Below are 20,183 nucleotides of genomic sequence, written 5' to 3' on the forward strand. Positions count from 1 at the left end.
ATCGATATAGGTATTTGCTTCATTTGAGTCTAGACAGAGGTAGACGGAAATTACCAGTTTTATTGTTATAGTCTGAGTAATGTTACGTCATATCCGTTCTATATCCGTCAAAAAACAAAACAAACCGCAACGAGCCGGATGTCAGAGGGTCAGCGTGGATACGACCTGCACCGTCCCATGTTAAATCCAGCGTGGTAAACACTACACATCCAGGAAAGGATGGAAACACTTTGGGTTTCACACACTGACAGGAAAAGCAGAGCTAGACATCACAGCTAAAGCTGCATGCTAACTCTGTAACGGACTGGAAACGTTGTCATATCGCGTTAACATGGCCATCGCTCTCATCTCCGTGGTCAAATGGGCCGACGCTACAACTGTAGAGCCCCAGACGGCCCCGATGGAGCTGACCATGGATGGATAAAGAGAACGGAGCTAACGGGAGAGCTAGAGACGGACTTGGAGAAGTTAGAGGAAGTAGACACGTGGGACTACGTCCGCTTTTCAAAATAAGGTTTTAAGAAAGGGAACTGTATATACAAAATACTTATATAGAAATAAGATTGATTGGATTATATGTATATACTGTGTATATATATATGTGTATATATGTATATATATATACACATATATATACATATATATAAATATATGTATACATATGTAATAAATGCCTGACAATGACTGATATATTTGACTTCAGGACATCTCTGACTACATACATGCTGAAAATCAAACATTTTTACCGTATTCATTTAATAGTACCTAGAAGTGTATGGTTCAACTTTCCCCCATGGTCTAGTGTTAAAAAAGTTAACCAAAATTGCAATACTATATCGAATAGCAATACTTAAAGATCACAATACATATCGAATCGGCACCAAAGTATGGTGATAGTATTGCGTTGGGAGATATGCGTATCGTCCCAGCCCTAATAGAAACATGGCGGTGCAACATGGCGGACTCTGTGGAGAGGAGTAGCTCCCTATGTAGACATGAAGGGCTCCATCTAAGCTAAACCAAAACACCATTCTTAGTTTCAGGTCACCTTATGGGATGGTAATGATTGTTCGGGATATTAGCAAACCCCATGCAAAAACGCATGAAAATATTATAATATATTTTATATATTGTATTATTTTATATTTTTTTAAATAATTGTTTTCTTTGGCAAGTGACCATGGTATAAGCAGGATAATGCCCTTTGAGGTGTCAGGAATGAATGGACTTCGCGGAGACAACCATCATCCATTAATTTCTGATAATGGACCCCTTGTCGGGGCATTATCCCTTACTGTTATTATCCCTTCTGTCTCCTTTAATGTCCCGTTCCTCATGCACTCCAGCAGCAGTGTCTCATACCTCTGTCTGCACCATGGCGGGCCTCTGAGTTCGGAGCGTCTTGACGGTCTGGAAGAGGTCGACCACTCCCTCGTACCTCATCCTCTCCAGGACGATGCTCAGGGTGATGAACACACCAGTCCGCCCGACACCAGCACTGGTGGACACGTACATTATTAGACTCCCATTTCAAATCAACAAGTTCATCACACACATACACATCTGCAGGACAAGATCAGATCATGCCAGAAAATAGGAAGCACCTGGCAGCCCGTAAGACATGGAGTCACCACTCTGATAGCTGCTCATGCTCCGTGGAATCATGTCAAAACTTCAGAAAAATCTCCAAAGGATCTTGACAAACTAACTCAACTGGGTGTTGGTGTATTTCTCCATTCTGTCAAACACTCTTCTGACTATTCTGTTTGAAAATCCTCTTCCAAAAGAACTACAGTGCTGCTGATAAAGGAGTGTGCTCAAAACACACAGGATTATGGGAATTAGGAAGATGATGTTGAAATCTAGGAGCCAGCAGTTCCTCCAGTCTGTTTAAATATATATAAATGTTAAATATGTTAAATATATATATTAGGGCTGTCACAGTTAACACAATAATAATGCGTTGACGCAAATTTGTTTTAATGCCAATAATTTCTTTAACCTGCGATTTTTAGGTTGTAACTCAGTTTTAAAGAGTGAAGATACTGGTATCATGAAACTAGAAAACCTGATTAATCTGTCGGAATCCAACCATGTTATACTAGCTTTTCTAAACTTTGGTGTGGTTTGGTTAGGTCATCGTCATTTTCAAAGGGGTCCCTTGACCTCTGACCTCCAGATATGTGAATGTAAATGGGTTCTATGGGTACCCACGAGTCTCCCCTTTACAGACATGCCCACTTTATGATAATCACATGCAGTTTGGGGCAATTCATAGTCAAGTCAGCACACTGACACACTGACAGCTGTTGTTGCCTGTTGGGCTGCAGTTTGCCATGTTATGATTTCAGCATATTGTTTTATGCTAAATGCAGTACCTCTGAGGGTTTCTGGACAATATCTGTCATTGTTTTGTGTTGTTAATTGATTTCCAATAATAAATATATACATACATTTGCATAAAGCAGCATATTTGCCCACTCCCATGTTGATAAGAGGATTAAATACTTGATAAATGCTCTGACAAAAATAAGAAAAAAAATCTGGTATCTGAGGCTGTCGCAGGACTGTAATAAGGCCGTCCAATCATTTCATTCGGCCTGAATGTAATGATTGGACGGGTTAGCTGCCTGTGCGACAGCTGTGAGTACTAACAATAGAGATGTTCGTTGTTTAAGTTCATAATGATAATTTTGGGAACGACGCTTTGGAGGGAGGCCTGGAGGGACGGACTGTCAACTTTCTCTCTAGATTTAGGGACTTTTGAAGCTAGTGCTGCTAGCTACTTTCATTGGAGAAGAATTGGCAACACTAGGCTGGGTTCACACTTTTGCTAGTTCCGCAGCATCACAGACCTTAAATAAATATGAAAAAAGACAGACATAAGCATTTCTTTAAACATCAACTTTTCAACACCGATTGACACCCAACCCACCTCCCATACCTGTACAACTAAACAACAATAAAATGAAGTTAGAAATACCATAATATATAATCTGTATCAACATTAACCATAGTCAATAAATATGTGCATGTATTAACAGAAAGGCACAGTTGAGTATAAGGCTGTCAAACAAATCGACACAGGGTCACTGTCACTACTCTCTCTCTCTCACACACACAAACACACACACACACACACACACACACACACACACACACACACACACACATTACGTTACCTGCAGTGCACAGTGATTGGTCCATCTTGTCCGAATTGCTCTTTCGTTTTATGGACTTGGCCGATGAAATCGATGAATCCCTCCCCAGTTTTTGGCACTCCTTGCTCTGGCCAGTCGGTGAACTGAAACTGCCTGATGGTCCTCGACTGACCATCCTGACCAACACACAGGCAAATGGAAACAGATACTGTAAGTAACTCACACACACAATCTACAGCCCCCTCCTGGTAGATGCAGTAGATACCAGTGTTGGGAGTAATGCATTACCAAGAAGTAACCTATTACTTTTCCCTGTAAATGTAGGCATCAGTGGTCCAATTTTAGTCCACGATACAGACTTGACAGTTTTCTTTTACTTCCAAGTCATTTTGTTTCACATTTTACCTTCTCAGTAGGAGAATAGTCACACAGCCGGAATAATTACCATCATTTTCTGTCTTTTCATGTAAAGTTGAGAGAAAAGTAACAAAGAAATGGAAACTCAATTAGCCTACTCACACACAGATGAGAGGAAAAGAAAAGAAAAGCTGCATGCATGTATTCATATTTAAAAAATGAAATACTCGATTCTGATTGGTCAATCATGGCGTTCTACAGCCTGTTATTTTTTTTTTATAGCAGACCGTTGTTATGGGTCATTGTTGGGAGATAAACCCTGACAGGGCGAAGAGGCACCCCGACACCAAGCGGAGGTGTGCTGCATCGCTCTGAATGACCGGCTCTCTGCACATTATCCCTTAGTTATTCTACAATTTAAGGTCAGTTTTAAAAGTTTTTTTTTTTATTGCTCTTGGTTTGAGAGGTTGCTATGTGGGGATAGCCTCACAACCCCGATGTCAACCGACAGCCTTTCCTAATGAAAGCGGATAGGTACAAATTTGATGCCATGTTGCCCCGTTGCAATTTGATTGGGTGTTGGCCAACCATTGTCATCATTGGCTCGTAGTTGGCAGAAATGAATGAGGAGGGCAGCTATGTGCCCAGTTGGATTATCACCTGTGTTAAACTGTGTGGGAAATGTGAAATTATGTAAAATTGTAAAAAAATGTAAAGTTGTGTCATTTTCTGGTTTTGCATCCATTCAAAGTAGTTGCTGTCCTGCCATTTTTTCCACCCAAAAACACCTAAACAACTGAATCCTTGTACAGCTTTGAGATATTTGTTTGACTGGGATCTGATCTGACCTATTGACAAGTATAAAGACCTTCAAAGTATCTCTCATATCTACCTTCAACACTTAAGCTTTGACTGTGGCGGGGATGGAGGCAGGTCGACATTAAATATTTCATTAATTCTGATGACACAAGTTTTTGTAGAAAAAAAAGATAGATAATCCTGGTGAAGATTGGTGCAGTCTATGTGTTGCTTTGAGCCCATTCTACAGATCCATCCTCTCAAAATGACTTGATGGATTAATGGAAGAAGCTAAATTGCACCTTTCCCCCTTCACCTCCTCTGCTGTTCGTGTGCACAACAGTGGTAGACTTTAGAAAGTCTTTAGCAGACTAACAGAGACTAAAGGTTATAGTTTCATGTACCAGTGACTCATGTTGCAGAGCGAAGCCCCAAAGCACATCATAAGTGCACAGGGAATATTTACATCATGACCAGTCAAATCCCCTTTTCTTTTTTCCAAGCGGTGAACTCTGTGCCCTGTGTGGGGAGCGCTCAGTCCAAATCCTCCCACTCAAGTGCAGTGAAATTCACAAAAGGCTAAACGGACACAAATGGAAAAAGAAACCTCTGTATGCAATGAAAATGCCACTCTGCCAGCACTGCCAACATATTCTGTCACCAAAATAGCGCCCTGAGTGGCGTTAATGTCCTTTCCAATGAAAAGGAGCTGAGCTGAGGCCATCCTTCTGCTGCTGCCTCACGCGAGAGGAGAACCTACCCTGGCGTCTGTGACTTTGAACTCTCTCAGGATGTACTGAGGCATGTTGTACTCAGCCATGGGGTCCACCACAAAGTACTGGTAGCGTGCAGAGCGCTCAGCGGGCCAGTACTGATGGCACTTTTCCTAAAGGATGGAGAGAGGAGATGTATCACAACATGTGGCCATTTGCCTGGAATAGCCAATGGGACCAATATAAAACCACTATAATTATTCTGTCAAAATGAAGGGACTCATGGGCACTCAAACAAGTAATTCAGTGAAGGCAGGGTCATGTTCACCTGTTAGGGCCCCTGTTGACCCCCCCCGACCTCCCTCTGTGCATCGTACTGTTTACTACTGTTACTGTTTTTACTGTTATTACTGTATATTTACTCCTATGCAACTGTGTGTTTGTGGTCCTATTTTGCTGGCAATCCAGCCTTGAGTAAGTGAGGTAGATTATTATCAAGGCTGTCAATGGATTGAAATATTTAATCGTGCAGATTTGCGATTAATCGCATGACTGTCCATAGTTAATTGTGATTAATCGCAAATTAATCACACGTTTTGTATTGGTTCTAAATGTACCTTAAAGGGAGATTTGTCAAGTATTTAATTCTTTTATCAACATGGGAGTGGACAAATTTGCGCCTTTATGCAAATCTATGTATATATTTATTATTGGAAATCATTTAACAACACAAAACAATGACAGATATTGTCCAGAAACCCTCACAGGTACTGCATTTAGCATAAAACAATATGCTCCAATCATAACATGGCAAACTGCAGCACAACAGGCAACAAAAGCTGTCAGTGTGTCAGTGTGCTGACTTGACTATGGCTTGCCCCCAAACTGCATGTGATTATCATAAAGTGGACATGTCTGTAAAGGGGAGACTCGTGGGTACCCATAGAACCCATTTACATTCACATATCTGGAGGTCAGAGGTCAAGGGGCCCCTTTGAAAATGGCCATGCCAGTTTTTCCTCACCAGAATTTAGTGCAAGTTTGGAGCTTTATTGAGCGTCCTTCGCAACAACTTAGTATGACAGTAGTATTACTAGTATTCCTCTGGTTTTCATAGTTTACTATGATACCAGTATCTTCACTCTAGCTTTAAAACTGAGCCGCTACAACCTCAAAATGGCATGTTGCTTTAATACATTAAAGAAATTAGTGGTGTTAAAATGAATTTGCGTTAAAGTGTTATTATTGCGTTAAATTTGACAACCCTGATTATTATTATTATTATAAATATTAATAAATCATAAAATGCATTCTATATTTGTATATTTTGTTCCTGTTTTTTTTCTAACCTGGGAACTATCAACATTTTTATTCTGAATTCATTCACACAACTTTTGCTTTTAATCAGAAGTGCAGTATATCTAAAAACAGAATTTCTGAGGCTTTTCGAAGCTTTTTCAGGCTTTATATATATTTCATACGTGACATGACATGACATAAGGTGTGATAGTGATATGTTACCCGTCCCATCTCGCGGAGTTTGGTGAGCATGACTACAATGGTGGAGTTGTGTTCCCACAGCATTCTCCAGAAGTCCTCCGTGGTCTCGGCCAGCGGGCCCTGGGTGGCCATGTATGCTTTCTGCTGCCTGCAAAGTGGAACAGAGACACGTCTGTGTTTAGTCCACAGGGTTCTTTGGATTCCATTTCAACTTCCTTCCTCTTGAACCCTAGCTATGGTTCTGGTGTAGACCTTTTCCTCCTGATCTCTGTCAGCGTTGTCAGATTTGACTAACACCAAACAGGACGATCACAGTCCAATCATCCATCCAACACATATCAAGGTGAGTGTAGTCTCTAACGTTTCATTGGAGGAAACTGGTAGTAGCTAGAAGGGAGTCTGCAAACTGGGGAAACTCTCGCAAGATTGTAAAGGTTAGGCATTGACCTCGAATGGTTACGATCAGGATAGGTTATCGAGCAGCGAGTCTCGCAAAAGTTTTTGCAGATCTCAGATTAGATTTCACAGTTTGCGGGCTCCCTTCTAGACACGACCAAGGAAACCACCCAAATAGTGCAAAGAAGGCAAGATTATCACAAACTGCCTAATCAAATACAAAGTAGACCAACTGAGAGGAACACCACCCAACCTGGCAACACTGTGCTCTGTGCACTAGAGCACACATGTACCCATCAATACAATGAATGCGGTATAATACATATGGCATAGTAATGTTGTACTGCTGCCTCAAATGGCAACAGTAACTTTACTCTAGAATGCTACCTGGCACCTTTGTTGAGAGATACTGTAACTAGACTTCTGCTCCTCCTCATGGCTCTGTTTTCAGGCATTGAAAAATCTAGCCCGTGACAGTAGACTTTGGCCAATCACAGGTCATTTCAGAGAGAGAGTGTTCCTATTGGCTGTGCTCCGGCTGGTGGGCTGTGCTTGGTATTTCCTCAGCAGATCTCAACATGGCGGCCGGGTCACAAACTTCCTCATTTTACAGCTAAACAGTACACTATGAGATGATTCTGAGAATATGTGAGGAGAGAAATAGGCATTACAGTAACAGAATATTGATTCATATTTGATCAGCGCTGACTAGTTTGACCGTTTGATCCGAGTTCGCTAGTGATTGACAGCCGGCTCTAATAAACGGCAGATGGATGGCAGACTCCAGATCAGCTCTGACTGCTTGTTTTCCTCCGGTCTGTGAAATCTTGCAGATGTCATTAGGAGCACCGGAGGACACGGAGACACATGATTTTTTTCAGATTACCTGTCTCATGCTCTACTGTCAGGATGTAGTAGTTTTATAAACATATTTTTTTTTAATCATATTTGCTCCAATTCTACCCAGTGCAGCTTTAATCAATGCATCAAACCTTAGAGTTTGCCATTGACTTTTATTAAATTAAATGTGGGGCAATTTGCATTGTGACATCAGTGTGTGAGTGTGTGAGTGTGCTTGTGTGAATGAATAAAAGCACTATATAAATGCAGTCCATTTACAGGGGCCCTATGACATTTTCTTGTAAATAAACTAAATGTATGTTTACATTCAGTGTTACTCACTTAAATGCATTGTGTGTATCCTTGAGCCCTAAAAAATGTGTTGTGTGCATTTCCTTCCTCATAAAATACGATTTTTTAAAGTGTTTTAAATCCAGCATTATTTAGATCCATGTTTACTTGCTAGCGGTCTTCTTCTTCTCTGCCTTTGCTGGCACATCACTGCATATCCCGGTGTATTACCACCACTTATTGATCAGTGGAATCAATCAATCAATCAAACTTTATTTATCGAGCACCTATCAAACAAGTCAAATGCAATTTAAAGTGCTGGACAGGCGACTGACAAAAATATAGAGTGTTAAAAATGTATTTAGAGACTAATGCACCAAAACAACCAATATAAAAGTTCATTGAATAAGAAAGCAATAAGAAATGGGTATTTAAGATAATAAAAGATAAATAAAATACAAGGAAGTAAAAATAACAATAAAAATAAATAAATACAAATTATGAAACTACACAAAATAAGCAGATTGTATTAAAATAATACAATTTTAATCAAATAAAATAGAATAAAAAAAGATAATAATGATCAGCAATAAAATGTTTATTAAATTAAATAGAGTAAAATAAACACTATAATGATGATGATAAATAAAATAAGTATAAACAATAAAAAACATAAAATTATAAAACTATAAAACACAAAAGCCAGACTAAATAGATGGGTTTTTAGTTTACGTTTAAAAATATCAATATTTTCAGCTCCTCTCAGTTCCTCTGGAAGATTGTTCCAGCGGCTGGGAGCAGCATCTCCAAATCTTTTTGTTCTGCTTTGTGGAACAACTGAAAGAGAAGAAGCGGAGGATCTGCATAGGCATATTCCCAAACAAATCTGTAATCAACCAAAATATCAAAAAACATCCTGGGGCTTTTGGGTACCTTGAGGGTCTGGGTCCATTTCCCAGTTTTTGTACACGAAAACTGAAAATTAAAATAAAACCTTCACATTTACCCACAATGTACATTAATAAATACTATCATACATATTTACAGTATGGGAGCCTGCAATAGTATTGCAAAAATACACCAGAGTTCATTCAGATTCACCCTTCACTACATTCCTTTAACAGCTTCTAGTTCCACAACTGTTGAATGAACCTCTCAAGTGTTAAATGTTTAATTTTACACCCCCCCTTTAAAGTAGGTCTGATGAGTCAGCTGTTGCTAATGTATGCGCTGATATTGAAATGGTTTTGCTTGAACACAGACCCTTTTAACAGCACTGTTAAAATGACAGATGCCTCCCCAGCTGCTCAGCCAGGCTCTGGTCTCTGTAGTAGTTACAGTAGAACCTGCCCGCTAGGGGGCAGCGTTGAAGCATGCAGCAGAGGGCCTGGGTAATTCTCTCTCCAGCCTGTTTGCCTGAGTGCCAGTGCAGCACACACACTGAGTATTTCTGTATACATCAGGGCTCTATCATTGTGTGTGCCAGCGATAGCTGGAGGCACTGTTGTTTTTGGTTGCGAGTCGGTCTCTGTCCTGCTCTCAGGTTTACCTCTGTGCAACAAGCTCTGGAACTATTATTTGAATACTTCATAATACGGCATACAAATATAAACTTCTGTATTTGGTTGGGTTCGGCAATGCTGTCACTTTACCTGCTGGCTGCTCTGGCTCACTGCTGGATGATTAGAGGAACTCTGACCAGTAGCAGATTCTTTAAGGTCAGATGTTGGAGGTCGAATATGAGAAATGCGTCATTACTGACCTCCAGCACCCAGAATATTAAACAGTTTTAACCAATGTTAGGTGTAATGTTGGTATATTGGTATGCTGATTGATTGTTGATTTTATATATACATATGTATATATTATAGAAAAATGAAAAGTGTGTTTCTCGCCAAAAACTACATTTTACGAGATTACATTTGAACACATCATGATAACGTTGTAATTTACCTTCACTCAATAGTCCTTTTTCCTGAGCAGACTTTGAACGCCTCATAACAATAACTGAATGGCACCTCCGTTAACGTTTGTATCTCCGGTATTTAGCCAATCAGGACTGTGCTGCCCACCGGCTGCTAATAGCTAACGTTACTAACTCTCCTCCTGCTGATTTCAACACAGATTTGTTATTCACAGTGAAGCTTTATCAGGTATAAACAGGGTGCGTCCCCTCAGGTTTAGTAGCGCCATTCTGTTGAGCTCTTTTTTTTCTCTCCGCCGTGTCTCCGGTCTAAAACAAACTGAAACATGATACGGCGTGCGTATGCGTCATTGTGCAGCGTAACTGTGGGAAAGCATCAATAAGAGGAATCGATAGTCACGGAGACATGAGATGCCAAGGAATCGAACAACTACGGTTCTCTATTCCCATCACTAGCGTTTTCCCTGCCTGCCAAAGTGGCGGATGTCCTGATGATTTCACCCGCCACTGCCAACAATTTACCCGCATTTGGCGGGTGGCGGGTGCTAATTCCAGACCCTGCTGATAACCGATAGAAACAATGGGCAAACCATCAAAAATAAGATACAAGATGTAATAGCTAATAGAATAATAATATAATTTTTTCCTTTAATGTTAGTCACATGCTGTCAAAAGATAATAACTGGTTTAAACAGGGAGTATTATCTAATCTAGAGGTAATGATATACTGGTGTAAGCCTGCTGTTTGATCACCATGGACAGGCACTGAGGCGAATGACTTCAGCTGATAAACCTTGAGGTCACTGGACACCTCCGCTAATCATCATTATCACGTCTATCCCCCTCACCTTAATCCATCCTAATCCACACTATGCACTTTAAAGGCTGAGCTCAGAGAGTGCTGGAGCTCCCTGTATCTCACTCCACCGTTCATTACTGCAACAGGAATTACAGGACACGCCTGCCTCTTTCCCCACCCTCCCTAAGGTGGAGGTGCCCAGGGGACTTCATTAGGTGCTGAGAGCCAAGAACAAGACACACCCACCCTGGCTGCAAGTAAAAGTCCTGATTCATTAGCACACACTTTACTCTGCTAGCTCGCTGGAAAGTATTTCCAATTAGTGTTTACATTTTCATAAAAGAAGTGCTTCTCTGAGAGGCCTGTGATTGGCTATTTATCTGACATATGACAATACCGGTGCCGACATCTGATATGTGCAGTAGAAAATCAGGCAGGCTCGCTTTATTAAGTTGTCACACACAAGTTTACATAGACTGGTATTTTTTAATTGATCATTTGCTTTATAAGACAATTAAATGTTGAATGAATGCTTCACACAGAGCCGGAGACAGTCCGAGTTCAGTGCAATTTTACCAACAGCTAAATCCGTACCGAAATGTCACTACTTGTATTTGAATCTGCTCTTGTTGTGACAGATAATTATATTTTTTTAATAGTACTGACACTCCCAATGTTCGTGTTGATTGATAGATTTACAGGATAAGTCTGGAGATATTCTAAGGCATATTTTTCTACTTCTTCTTATAATCTGCCACTGATAATGTTCCCCTACAAATGCACTAGGAATCTGTACACACTGAGAAATAATGTGTGGTTGTAGCAGAGGTATGTGGGGGGATTATTCCTTGACAGACAACAGCCAGGTGCAGTGAAGCTGCCAGAGACTGCACATAGACCAGAACTAAAACCGGCTGATTCCTTTTGGCAACCAGCACCCTGGCTGGAGACGCTACACTGGGCGATTGGATACATGTCAAAGAGTAGCTAGTGGGGCTGTCACAATAACCGCAATATTGCAATAACAAGCAACCGCCACAACCGCTATGTTCATATTTTTTCTTTTTTGAATTCTTGGCAATGGGAGCGCCACGTCAGCACCGCGATGAGGTATTCTGCGCTGCACTGCACGTTCGGCCGCTGTGAGTTGAAACATTTTTCAACTTTGGGTAAAACGCTGCATCATCAGTGTGACTTTTTACCCTGCCGTCCAATCACAATGGAGGAGGGGCGGCTGAGGCTACAAGTGCTGAACAACCACAATGGAGGAGAAATGAATACCGTCCTCTCTCTCTATACGTGTTTCAGCCTTCCCTCCATCCAGAGCAAGTACTCTACCTTGTGCTGACACTTTTTACTTCTGCGGATCTTATTATTATTATACACACAAGTAAGTAAGTAAGTAAGTAAGTAAGACGTAACCAAAGTGTCTCAGCTGAAAAAAACTCTGTGCCTCATTGTGTTCTGCATTCAAGAATGTTGAGCCAATCTTCATCACCGCAGGGGAAATTCCTTCACTGCGACCTAAGCCCTAAGTTCCAGCGCGTTTATTCAAATTTGTTAGGACTGTTTATTTCTCTGTTTGTGTAAGTTCAAATATAAGATACAAAGTGTTAATAAGTGAGCTTCCCCCTGCTTCCAGTCTTTATGCTAAGCTAGGCTAACCAGCTCTGTACTTACTGAAACCTAGGTATCCTCAAATAACGGTTTGCATGATATCTTACGAAAAGTTGTTCCTCAATTTTTTGTGCGTTCTCCTACAAATGTCAAGCAATGCGTGTCAATATCCGTTTGTTACATGCAAAGTCTTTTCAAAATAAACTTCTGTCTTTACAGAAAAACTACTTGTTTAGGTTTAGGCAACAAAACTACTTGTTTAGGTTTAGACATCAAAACTACTTGGTTAGGTTTAGACAACAAAACGACTTGGTTAGATTTAGAAAACAAAACTAATTGATTAGGTTTAGACAACAAAACGACTTGGTTAGATTTAGAAAACAAAACTAATTGATTAGGTTTAGACAACAAAACTACTTTGTTAGATTTAGAAAACAAAACTGATTAAGTTTAGACAACAAAGCTACTATTTTAGGTAGAGACAAAAACTACTTGGTTAGGTTTAGGCAACAAAACTAATTGATTAAGTTTAGACAACAAAAACTATTTGGTTAGGTTTAGACAACAAAACTACTTGGTTTTGGAAAAGATCTTGCTTTGGGTTAAAATAACAACGGAAGTGGCGTTACTTAGGTATGGAAGTTATGGGACAAATAAATCAACGCTGACTTCTGGTTTCACATGGGACATGAACGCCGGTCTCCTGGGCGAAAGTCCGATGTCTTTTTCACCCACCCATCCCCCCCGACCACCTCCCTACACGGTGTTTTTCGCTCTTTATACTTCCTGGTTCGTGATTACATGCATTACATACAAGTCCATTACTTTTCATAGGTATAGCTACGAACGGTGTATGAGACCAACTTGCTGTAAGACAACACACAGACATGAGATTCTTCTCATCACACTCTTTGAAAGAAAGTGAATATGGTTAATTCCAAAATGTTGAACTATTCCTTCTAAGTCCGGTAAGTAGGGTTATGTACGAATCTGTAAATACTAAAATGGTTCGCAATGTAGTTTTCACTCATTAAATTGTACTTTGTGTTAAAAGAGGTCATTATTATTCACTCTATACAAAGGGATAAACTGACGTCTGTGTCCTGAGGCCCATGACTGAAACAGTCTTGTGGACACAAACAGGAGCAGCATTGTAGAAATATTGGAGTAATCAGTTTGTTTCTCTGGCATGTCACCTCAAACAGGATATCCATTTACAAGGGGGGAAAAACAGGAGATAATTAACAGGCCTGTCAATAAGACCAATTAGTTTTGACAGTGACACACTGGACTCCATGTCAGCCTGTATTTTATTGCTGTCAGCTGCCAGAGGAAAAGGTCCACCTCCACATTCATTAGAGGTGCAGCTGCTCAGCACATCCTGTTTTACAGTATCCTCTTTCGGTGTCCCTGTGTGTCACACACCACAGTGAAATGGTTTCCGTGGACTCACCTGTATCCGTCGATGAAGCTGGCATTGATGTAGTCAGAGCCCTCCACCCCTCTGATTGGCTGCAGGGAGACACGGGTGGACTCGAAAGGCATGATGTTCACCAGACGGTTCTTGAACTTGTTACACGGCAGGTTGGCACTGATGAATCTTGAGGTATGTGCTTTAGAGTTGGCCAGTTTCTGCGGACAAAGAAAGGAGGACACGTATGTCACTGATGCTCCTCAGACACCCGGTCCTCAGCACTGCAGCTCTACAGCTACACCCACCGTCTCCGCTGTCCACTTCTGCTCTTTTAAAGACCTAATACGAGCAGTTTTGGTGGAATCTGGTGTGTTAGCATGACTGTTAAAGGGCACCCTGACCAAAAATAAGTATTCAAGTGTGCTATTAGTATACTTCTTTTAAACTTAAAATAACAGAGTATGCTTTCAGTTGACTTTTTATGTACTTATCAGAGATATACTTAACAAAATTATAATTATATAATACTTATATAATTAATAATACTTATTATACAGAAGTATACTTGGCTTATAGCCTACTGACAAGTATACAGAAAAGTCAAAGTATACTTGATTTATACTTTTTGATAGAGTAGCCTATTTGAGTGTGAGAGTTTGTTAACATGTTTAGATATGAATGTACTTCAATTCATTAACAATTAATCACACATTTTTTATCAGTGCAAAATGTAACCTTAAAGGGAGATTTGTCAAGTATTTATTACTCTGATAAACATTGGAGTGGATAAATATACTTCCTTTATGTAATCGTATGTGTATATTTATTACTGGAAATCAATTAACAACACAAAACAATGACAGATATTGTCCAGAAACCCTCACAGGTACTGCATTTAGCATAAAACAATATGCTCTATTAACATGGCAAACTGCATGTGATTATCATAAAGTGGGCATGTCTGTAAAGGGGAGACTCGTGGGTACCCATAGAACCCATTTACATTCACATATCTGGAGGTCAGAGGTCAAGGGACCCCTTTGAAAATAGCCATGCCAGTTTTTCCCCGCCAAAATTTTGCGTAAGTTGGAACGTTATTTAGCCTCCTTTGCTAGTATAACATGGTTGGTACCGATGGATTCCTTAGGATTTCTAGTTTCATATGATACCAGTATCTTCACTCTAGCTTTAAAACTGCCTAATGCCTTTTACAACCTAAAACTCTCAAGCTGTGTTGATGCGTTATCATTGTGTTAAATTTGACAGCCCTAGTCCTAACCTTAACTATTCAAGGTCAATGCCCAACCTTAACCACACATTGTGAGCTGATGTAGGGAGGCCTGTACCAATGCATAGCAAACCGAGGAGAATAAAACTTGTGAAAGTAACATCCCAACAGAGTGTTTTTTCCTGGGCTGGCTTTGCTGACAGGCCCTAATGTGATTCCTCTGCACGGCAAGGGCAAGTGTCAATTTGAGAAGTGCTTGCGAAAGAAATTTGCAGTGAGTTGAGGATCAAAACCTAATTATGCTCTGTCCGGATTTACAGCCGTCCTGCTTGCTTGAACAAGCAGCATAATTCGTGTTGTGGCGTGCCCCCCCCCATGTGTGTGGCTGGTTAAATCACTGTGGTGTCGCTCAGTGTGGAGTGAGCAGCAGAGGCTGGTGCAGTGCTGCAGCTCATCCCGTGTAAAAGCACGTAACCCAGTCGGCCCTTATCTCCAGTTTGTCCCGGCCCTCTCTCCCTCCCTCTCCCACTCTCTCCCTCTCTCTCTCCCTCTCCTTCGGCCTGTCATCCGGAGCTCAGAAGTTAAGCTCTCGCAGCTCCTCCTCTGAGAAGGAGTTCATCTCTGTTACACAGGCTGAAGATGAAAATCCTTCCTCTTCCCCAGCTCTCCCTGCAACATTCAGTTAAAGTGGCACTCCAGGAGCCATTTAGTACTCTGCACTTCCATTAAACTGAAAGATTCATGGATATAGATTCAAAAAATGAATGTAATTAATGAAATATCCTGACTTTTAGTCCCTTGAATTGTTGTTGTTATTGTTGATTCTGACTTTACACTCCAGACCCATGTCATCAGCATAACAACAACTACATTTTATCACATTAAAAATACAGCTGGATAAAGAGATTTCTGGTCTCAGGTAGATGCAGTAAAACATTATCCCTTTTCACAGCAGACATTTTGACTTGTCCAACACAAGTGTAAATAAAGCTGCAGTATTTGCAGAAATGGAGCAAATATGATTAAAACAACGTTATTTTAATAAAACGGTCACTATATCCTGAGTGTAGTGTATGAGAAGGGTAATCTGAAAAAAATGATGTTCCTCAAAATCTGTCCTCCGGTGCTCCTAATGGCATCTGCAAGATTTCACAGACCGGAGGGAAACAACCAATCAGAGCCGAGCTGGAGCCTCTGCGCAGCTGTCAATCACTCGCCAACTCCGACCTGTAATGCCTGTAATGCCTATTTCTCGTATAAAATGTTTTCAGAATCATCTTGTAGTGTACTGCATAACTGTAACAGAATATTGATTCATATTTGATCAGCGCTGCATAGTTTGACCGTTTGATCAGAGTTTGCGAGTGATTGACAGCTGCCTCCGTTGAATGAACAGCCAATAGGAACGCTCTCTCTCTGAAATGACCTGTGATTGGTCAAAGTCTCCCGTCACAGGCTAGATTTTCTAAAACCTGAAAACAGAGCCATGAGGAGGAGCAGAAGTCTAGTTATCTCTCAGAACACTTGAATTACAATTTGCTTAAAGGTTATTATGGAATTTTTGCTCAATGATGCCAAAAACATTCTGCCTACTGAAGCTTTAATAACAGAACTGCTGTATGGTATTGCAGTATCTGCTGTAATGGAGCATCACTCATTTTCAAGAGTGCTCTGATGCTAGCAAGGCTACAAGGAACAGGTTGCATTAAGAAAGCAAAACGACATGTAAAGTACAATAGTTTTGACAGGGAGGAAAAGTAACACAGGTGATGCTCATCGAGCAAACATGCAAGTCCATAATGTTATTTCATAAAATGTAAACTTGGCTCCTTGTTACTTGTTACCCCAGTTACTGGTTGAATTTAGGCGTCAGGGTGGAGGGAGCATGACAGAGAGTGTTTGGAAACCACTGGGTTTAGACTATTGCAACATCCTCCTCAGCCTAAAAAGACTGCTGCCTAACGAAAGCGCAAATCTGGTCACAATACACCAGATATTTGCATTGTTCTCTGGTTAGCCTCAGAATTGATTATACTTCTGTTTTTATATTAATAGGACAATTTTTCACAACGAGCGTTTGACTTCATAATGCCACATTGCATCACAAAGTCTGCCAATCAAGACAAACGCAGCGAAGGCAGTTATATGATTGGAGTACCACTTTAAATGGACTATCAAGCTGTACAAACTCACAAAACAAGAAGGTACCAACCTTAAACTCCAGTTCCATGACGGTGACGGTCTCTCCGGGAGGGATCTGGGTGAGCTTCTGGATGTGGGCATACAGGTTTCGGGCAGGGACTTCTGTGTTGCCACATGTTGCAGCCTCCAGTAGGGCCTCGTGGATGAATATGTACTGATCCTCTGTCTGCACCATGTAGTTCCTCTGAGCCCGCATACATGTCACATGACCGTAAATGTCCACCGACTTCTCGTGTTTCATCCTCTCCAGCATGGCTTCGATCACGATTAAGCAGCCTGTACGGCCCACACCGGCACTGATGGAGCACAAAGACAAAATATGGTTGACACCATAGACTGGATATAAAGATGGACGACATGACAGCTCCCCAAAAGTGAAGGCAAAACATGTCAATCGCCCCCTGGTGGCTGGCTGCAGTGTATGTCATAACCCCCCCCATTTCCTGCATTCTGTACCAATTCATGGTGGAAATGTCTTTATTTATTTAAAGGAAAAAAACTAAATTCAGGTGCTAGGTGACAATTCAAAATGTAATCTTATAATGCATTAAGGCTCTCATGTATGTATTAGGGCCACAATGAGGGAAGAAAAATGTGAGATTTCGAGAATAAAGTCATAATATTACGAGAAAAAAGTTGTAATTTAATGAAAATAAAGTCATAATATTTCAAGAAAAAAAGTTGTGATATTACGAGAATAAAGTCATAGCTTCACGAGAAAAAAAAATGAATATTACGAGAATAAAGTCATAACTTTAAAAGAACAAAGTTGTAATATTACGAGACTAAAGTCATAACTTAACGAGAAAAAAAGTCGTAACATTACGAGAATCAAGTCATAGCTTCACGAGAAAAAAAACTGTAATATTACGAGAATAAAGTCATAACTTTACAAGAGAAAAAGTCCACAAAAGAGGCAGTTTCCCCAGCAGGTCCGTGGGGTTCTTTCTTCAGAATAAACGCAGTTTCTTGCACAATCTTTTCCAGGTCCTGATACTGATGATAATGTGTTGCTGATGAGCCAAAAGATGAAGTATTTTGTTATTTGTGAAACCTAAACTAAAGTATAACTTCACAAGATGCTCCACGTTCCTCACTTTCACACAGGCGGCACGCTGCTCTATTTCCCCTCTAAAATAACACATCAAATTACTACTTTATAATATTATGACTTTATTCTCATAATACTACGACTTTTTTCTCGTAAGCCTATGACTTTATTCTCGTAATATTATGACTTCATTCTCGAAATCTCAGATTTATTTATGTGGCCCTAATACTCCGTCGTACTCATGCATTCTCTATTGCTTTCAAATATTTATTCTCCTGTGGATCAACTTTTGTCATTTAACATTCTCTCTGTTGAGTCAACATGCATGTAGGCATGATTTACTCCTCCCTCCTCTTTAGTGTCTTTTGTTTGGTGAAGTAAGTTACTTACTATTTAAAACATTTCTGCAGAGACAGTCTGACTCTTATGCAGGCGCGCTACTCGTCCGAGCAAGTCCGGACGAGTCCAAAGTGTTTTAAATAGTACGATTTTAGCGAAAATGCATTTTTATGGAAGTAGTAAGCAAAGTAATGGACAAATGAGACTTGGAGTTTTGTAAAGTTTTGTTCAAGAATTCAAGGTAACACGAGGTGAGTAACTGGTATACAAATGGTCAGTTTGGGGGTGAAGTATTCCTTTAGGACGCATCCACACGAGTTGAAAATGTTTCTATTGAGCAGTCAAATTCTTACAAATACTGTGAGGTGAAAATTTGCTTTGTGTACAGTCTGAACATACCTTTACATTACGTATTACTAGATACCGTTGTCCTGTAGGCCATGTGGACCATTTATTTATTTACTGTACTTATATTTCATTAAATTTAGCAACACTTGGTTTCTAGTGAAATAATCCCAACAAAGAAAAGTGTTACCATGCCAGACACATGTTGTGTAGTGAACACCAGTGTATTGCCTCAGCCCTTCATCACTGCGACATCACACTGACCTCACTGCACAGAAGAAGTGATGTGAAGGTCTGTTGAACAGCAGGGAGGGAGCACTCTGCCTCCAGAAAAGTGGACTGGATTCTCCTGTTCCTTTGAGATGTTTGGTATAAAGCTTCACACACCAGCTGGGTCGGTAAACATGGGTGCGCTGTGTGCAATGTACCAATAACACTTTCAAGGATTTCTGGGAAGTTCTCGGTATTCTTTTGAGATAATAAAATGACTTTGATAACATTACTGTCAGTGATATTAAGCACAGTCTGAGTGTTTCTCAAGAACTGTGGATAAAGTGTACACTGTAATCTCTTTCCTCTGGTACCTTTAAGGCCTCATTATGTTTCAGATGAACTAGGTTGTGATGTATTGTCCGACCATGTCTAAAGGTAAATGATTGTCCACACTGGAAGGCGGGGTGATTTTTTTGTTGTAGTTGCAATGCAATGAATCCTATGAATGGGGATAATGGCACACACTTTTCTCTCCTAAAAGACATTCAGGATACTAATCCGATACAGACGTGATCCAGTTAGCATCATAGGCTTGCTCACAGGTGTCTGTTGACTGGTCATTGCACATCGCTACAGCTTTTTTTAGGTTATTTTGAGGTCCCATCTGACTGTGACTTTCAGCACACACTGGGGCGCTTTACAGCCAAGTGTGAAGCGGTCAGGATGAGAGTCAGTACCTCCAAGTCTGAGGCTATGGTGATCTGTATGTCGGGGTTTTGTTCACGAGTGAGGGTAAAATGGAGCAGGAGATGGACAGGCGGTTCGATGCTGTTTCAGCTATTTTGCGGGTGCTGTACCGGACCGTGAAGAGGGAGTTGAGCTGGGAGGCGAAGCTCTTGATTTACCAGTCCATGTACGTCCCAACCCTCACCTATGGTCATAAGCTTTGGGTAGTGACCGAAAGAATGAGATTGCGGATACAAGCGGCCGAAATG

The 20,183-nt window shown here is 40.6% G+C and overlaps 1 protein-coding gene across 17 annotated transcripts in view; it reads right to left on the reverse strand.

Annotated features, from left to right (window-relative positions):
- The window catches only part of ptprfa (protein tyrosine phosphatase receptor type Fa), a 452,868-nt gene that overhangs the window by 4,165 nt on the left and 428,520 nt on the right, over positions 1-20,183 (reverse strand). For all 17 annotated transcript variants that reach the window (XM_074636845.1, XM_074636843.1, XM_074636842.1 and 14 more), the window contains 6 exons: positions 17,251-17,536; positions 13,850-14,028; positions 6,551-6,677; positions 5,077-5,202; positions 3,183-3,337; positions 1,363-1,498 (listed from right to left, as the gene is read on the reverse strand). In XM_074636845.1, coding sequence (XP_074492946.1) covers positions 1,363-1,498; positions 3,183-3,337; positions 5,077-5,202; positions 6,551-6,677; positions 13,850-14,028; positions 17,251-17,536 — 1,009 coding nt within the window. The remainder of the gene's footprint in view (positions 1-1,362; positions 1,499-3,182; positions 3,338-5,076; positions 5,203-6,550; positions 6,678-13,849; positions 14,029-17,250; positions 17,537-20,183) is intronic.

This window comes from Sebastes fasciatus, chromosome 5 (genome assembly GCF_043250625.1).
Source record: "Sebastes fasciatus isolate fSebFas1 chromosome 5, fSebFas1.pri, whole genome shotgun sequence".
NCBI lineage: Eukaryota > Metazoa > Chordata > Actinopteri > Perciformes > Sebastidae > Sebastes > Sebastes fasciatus.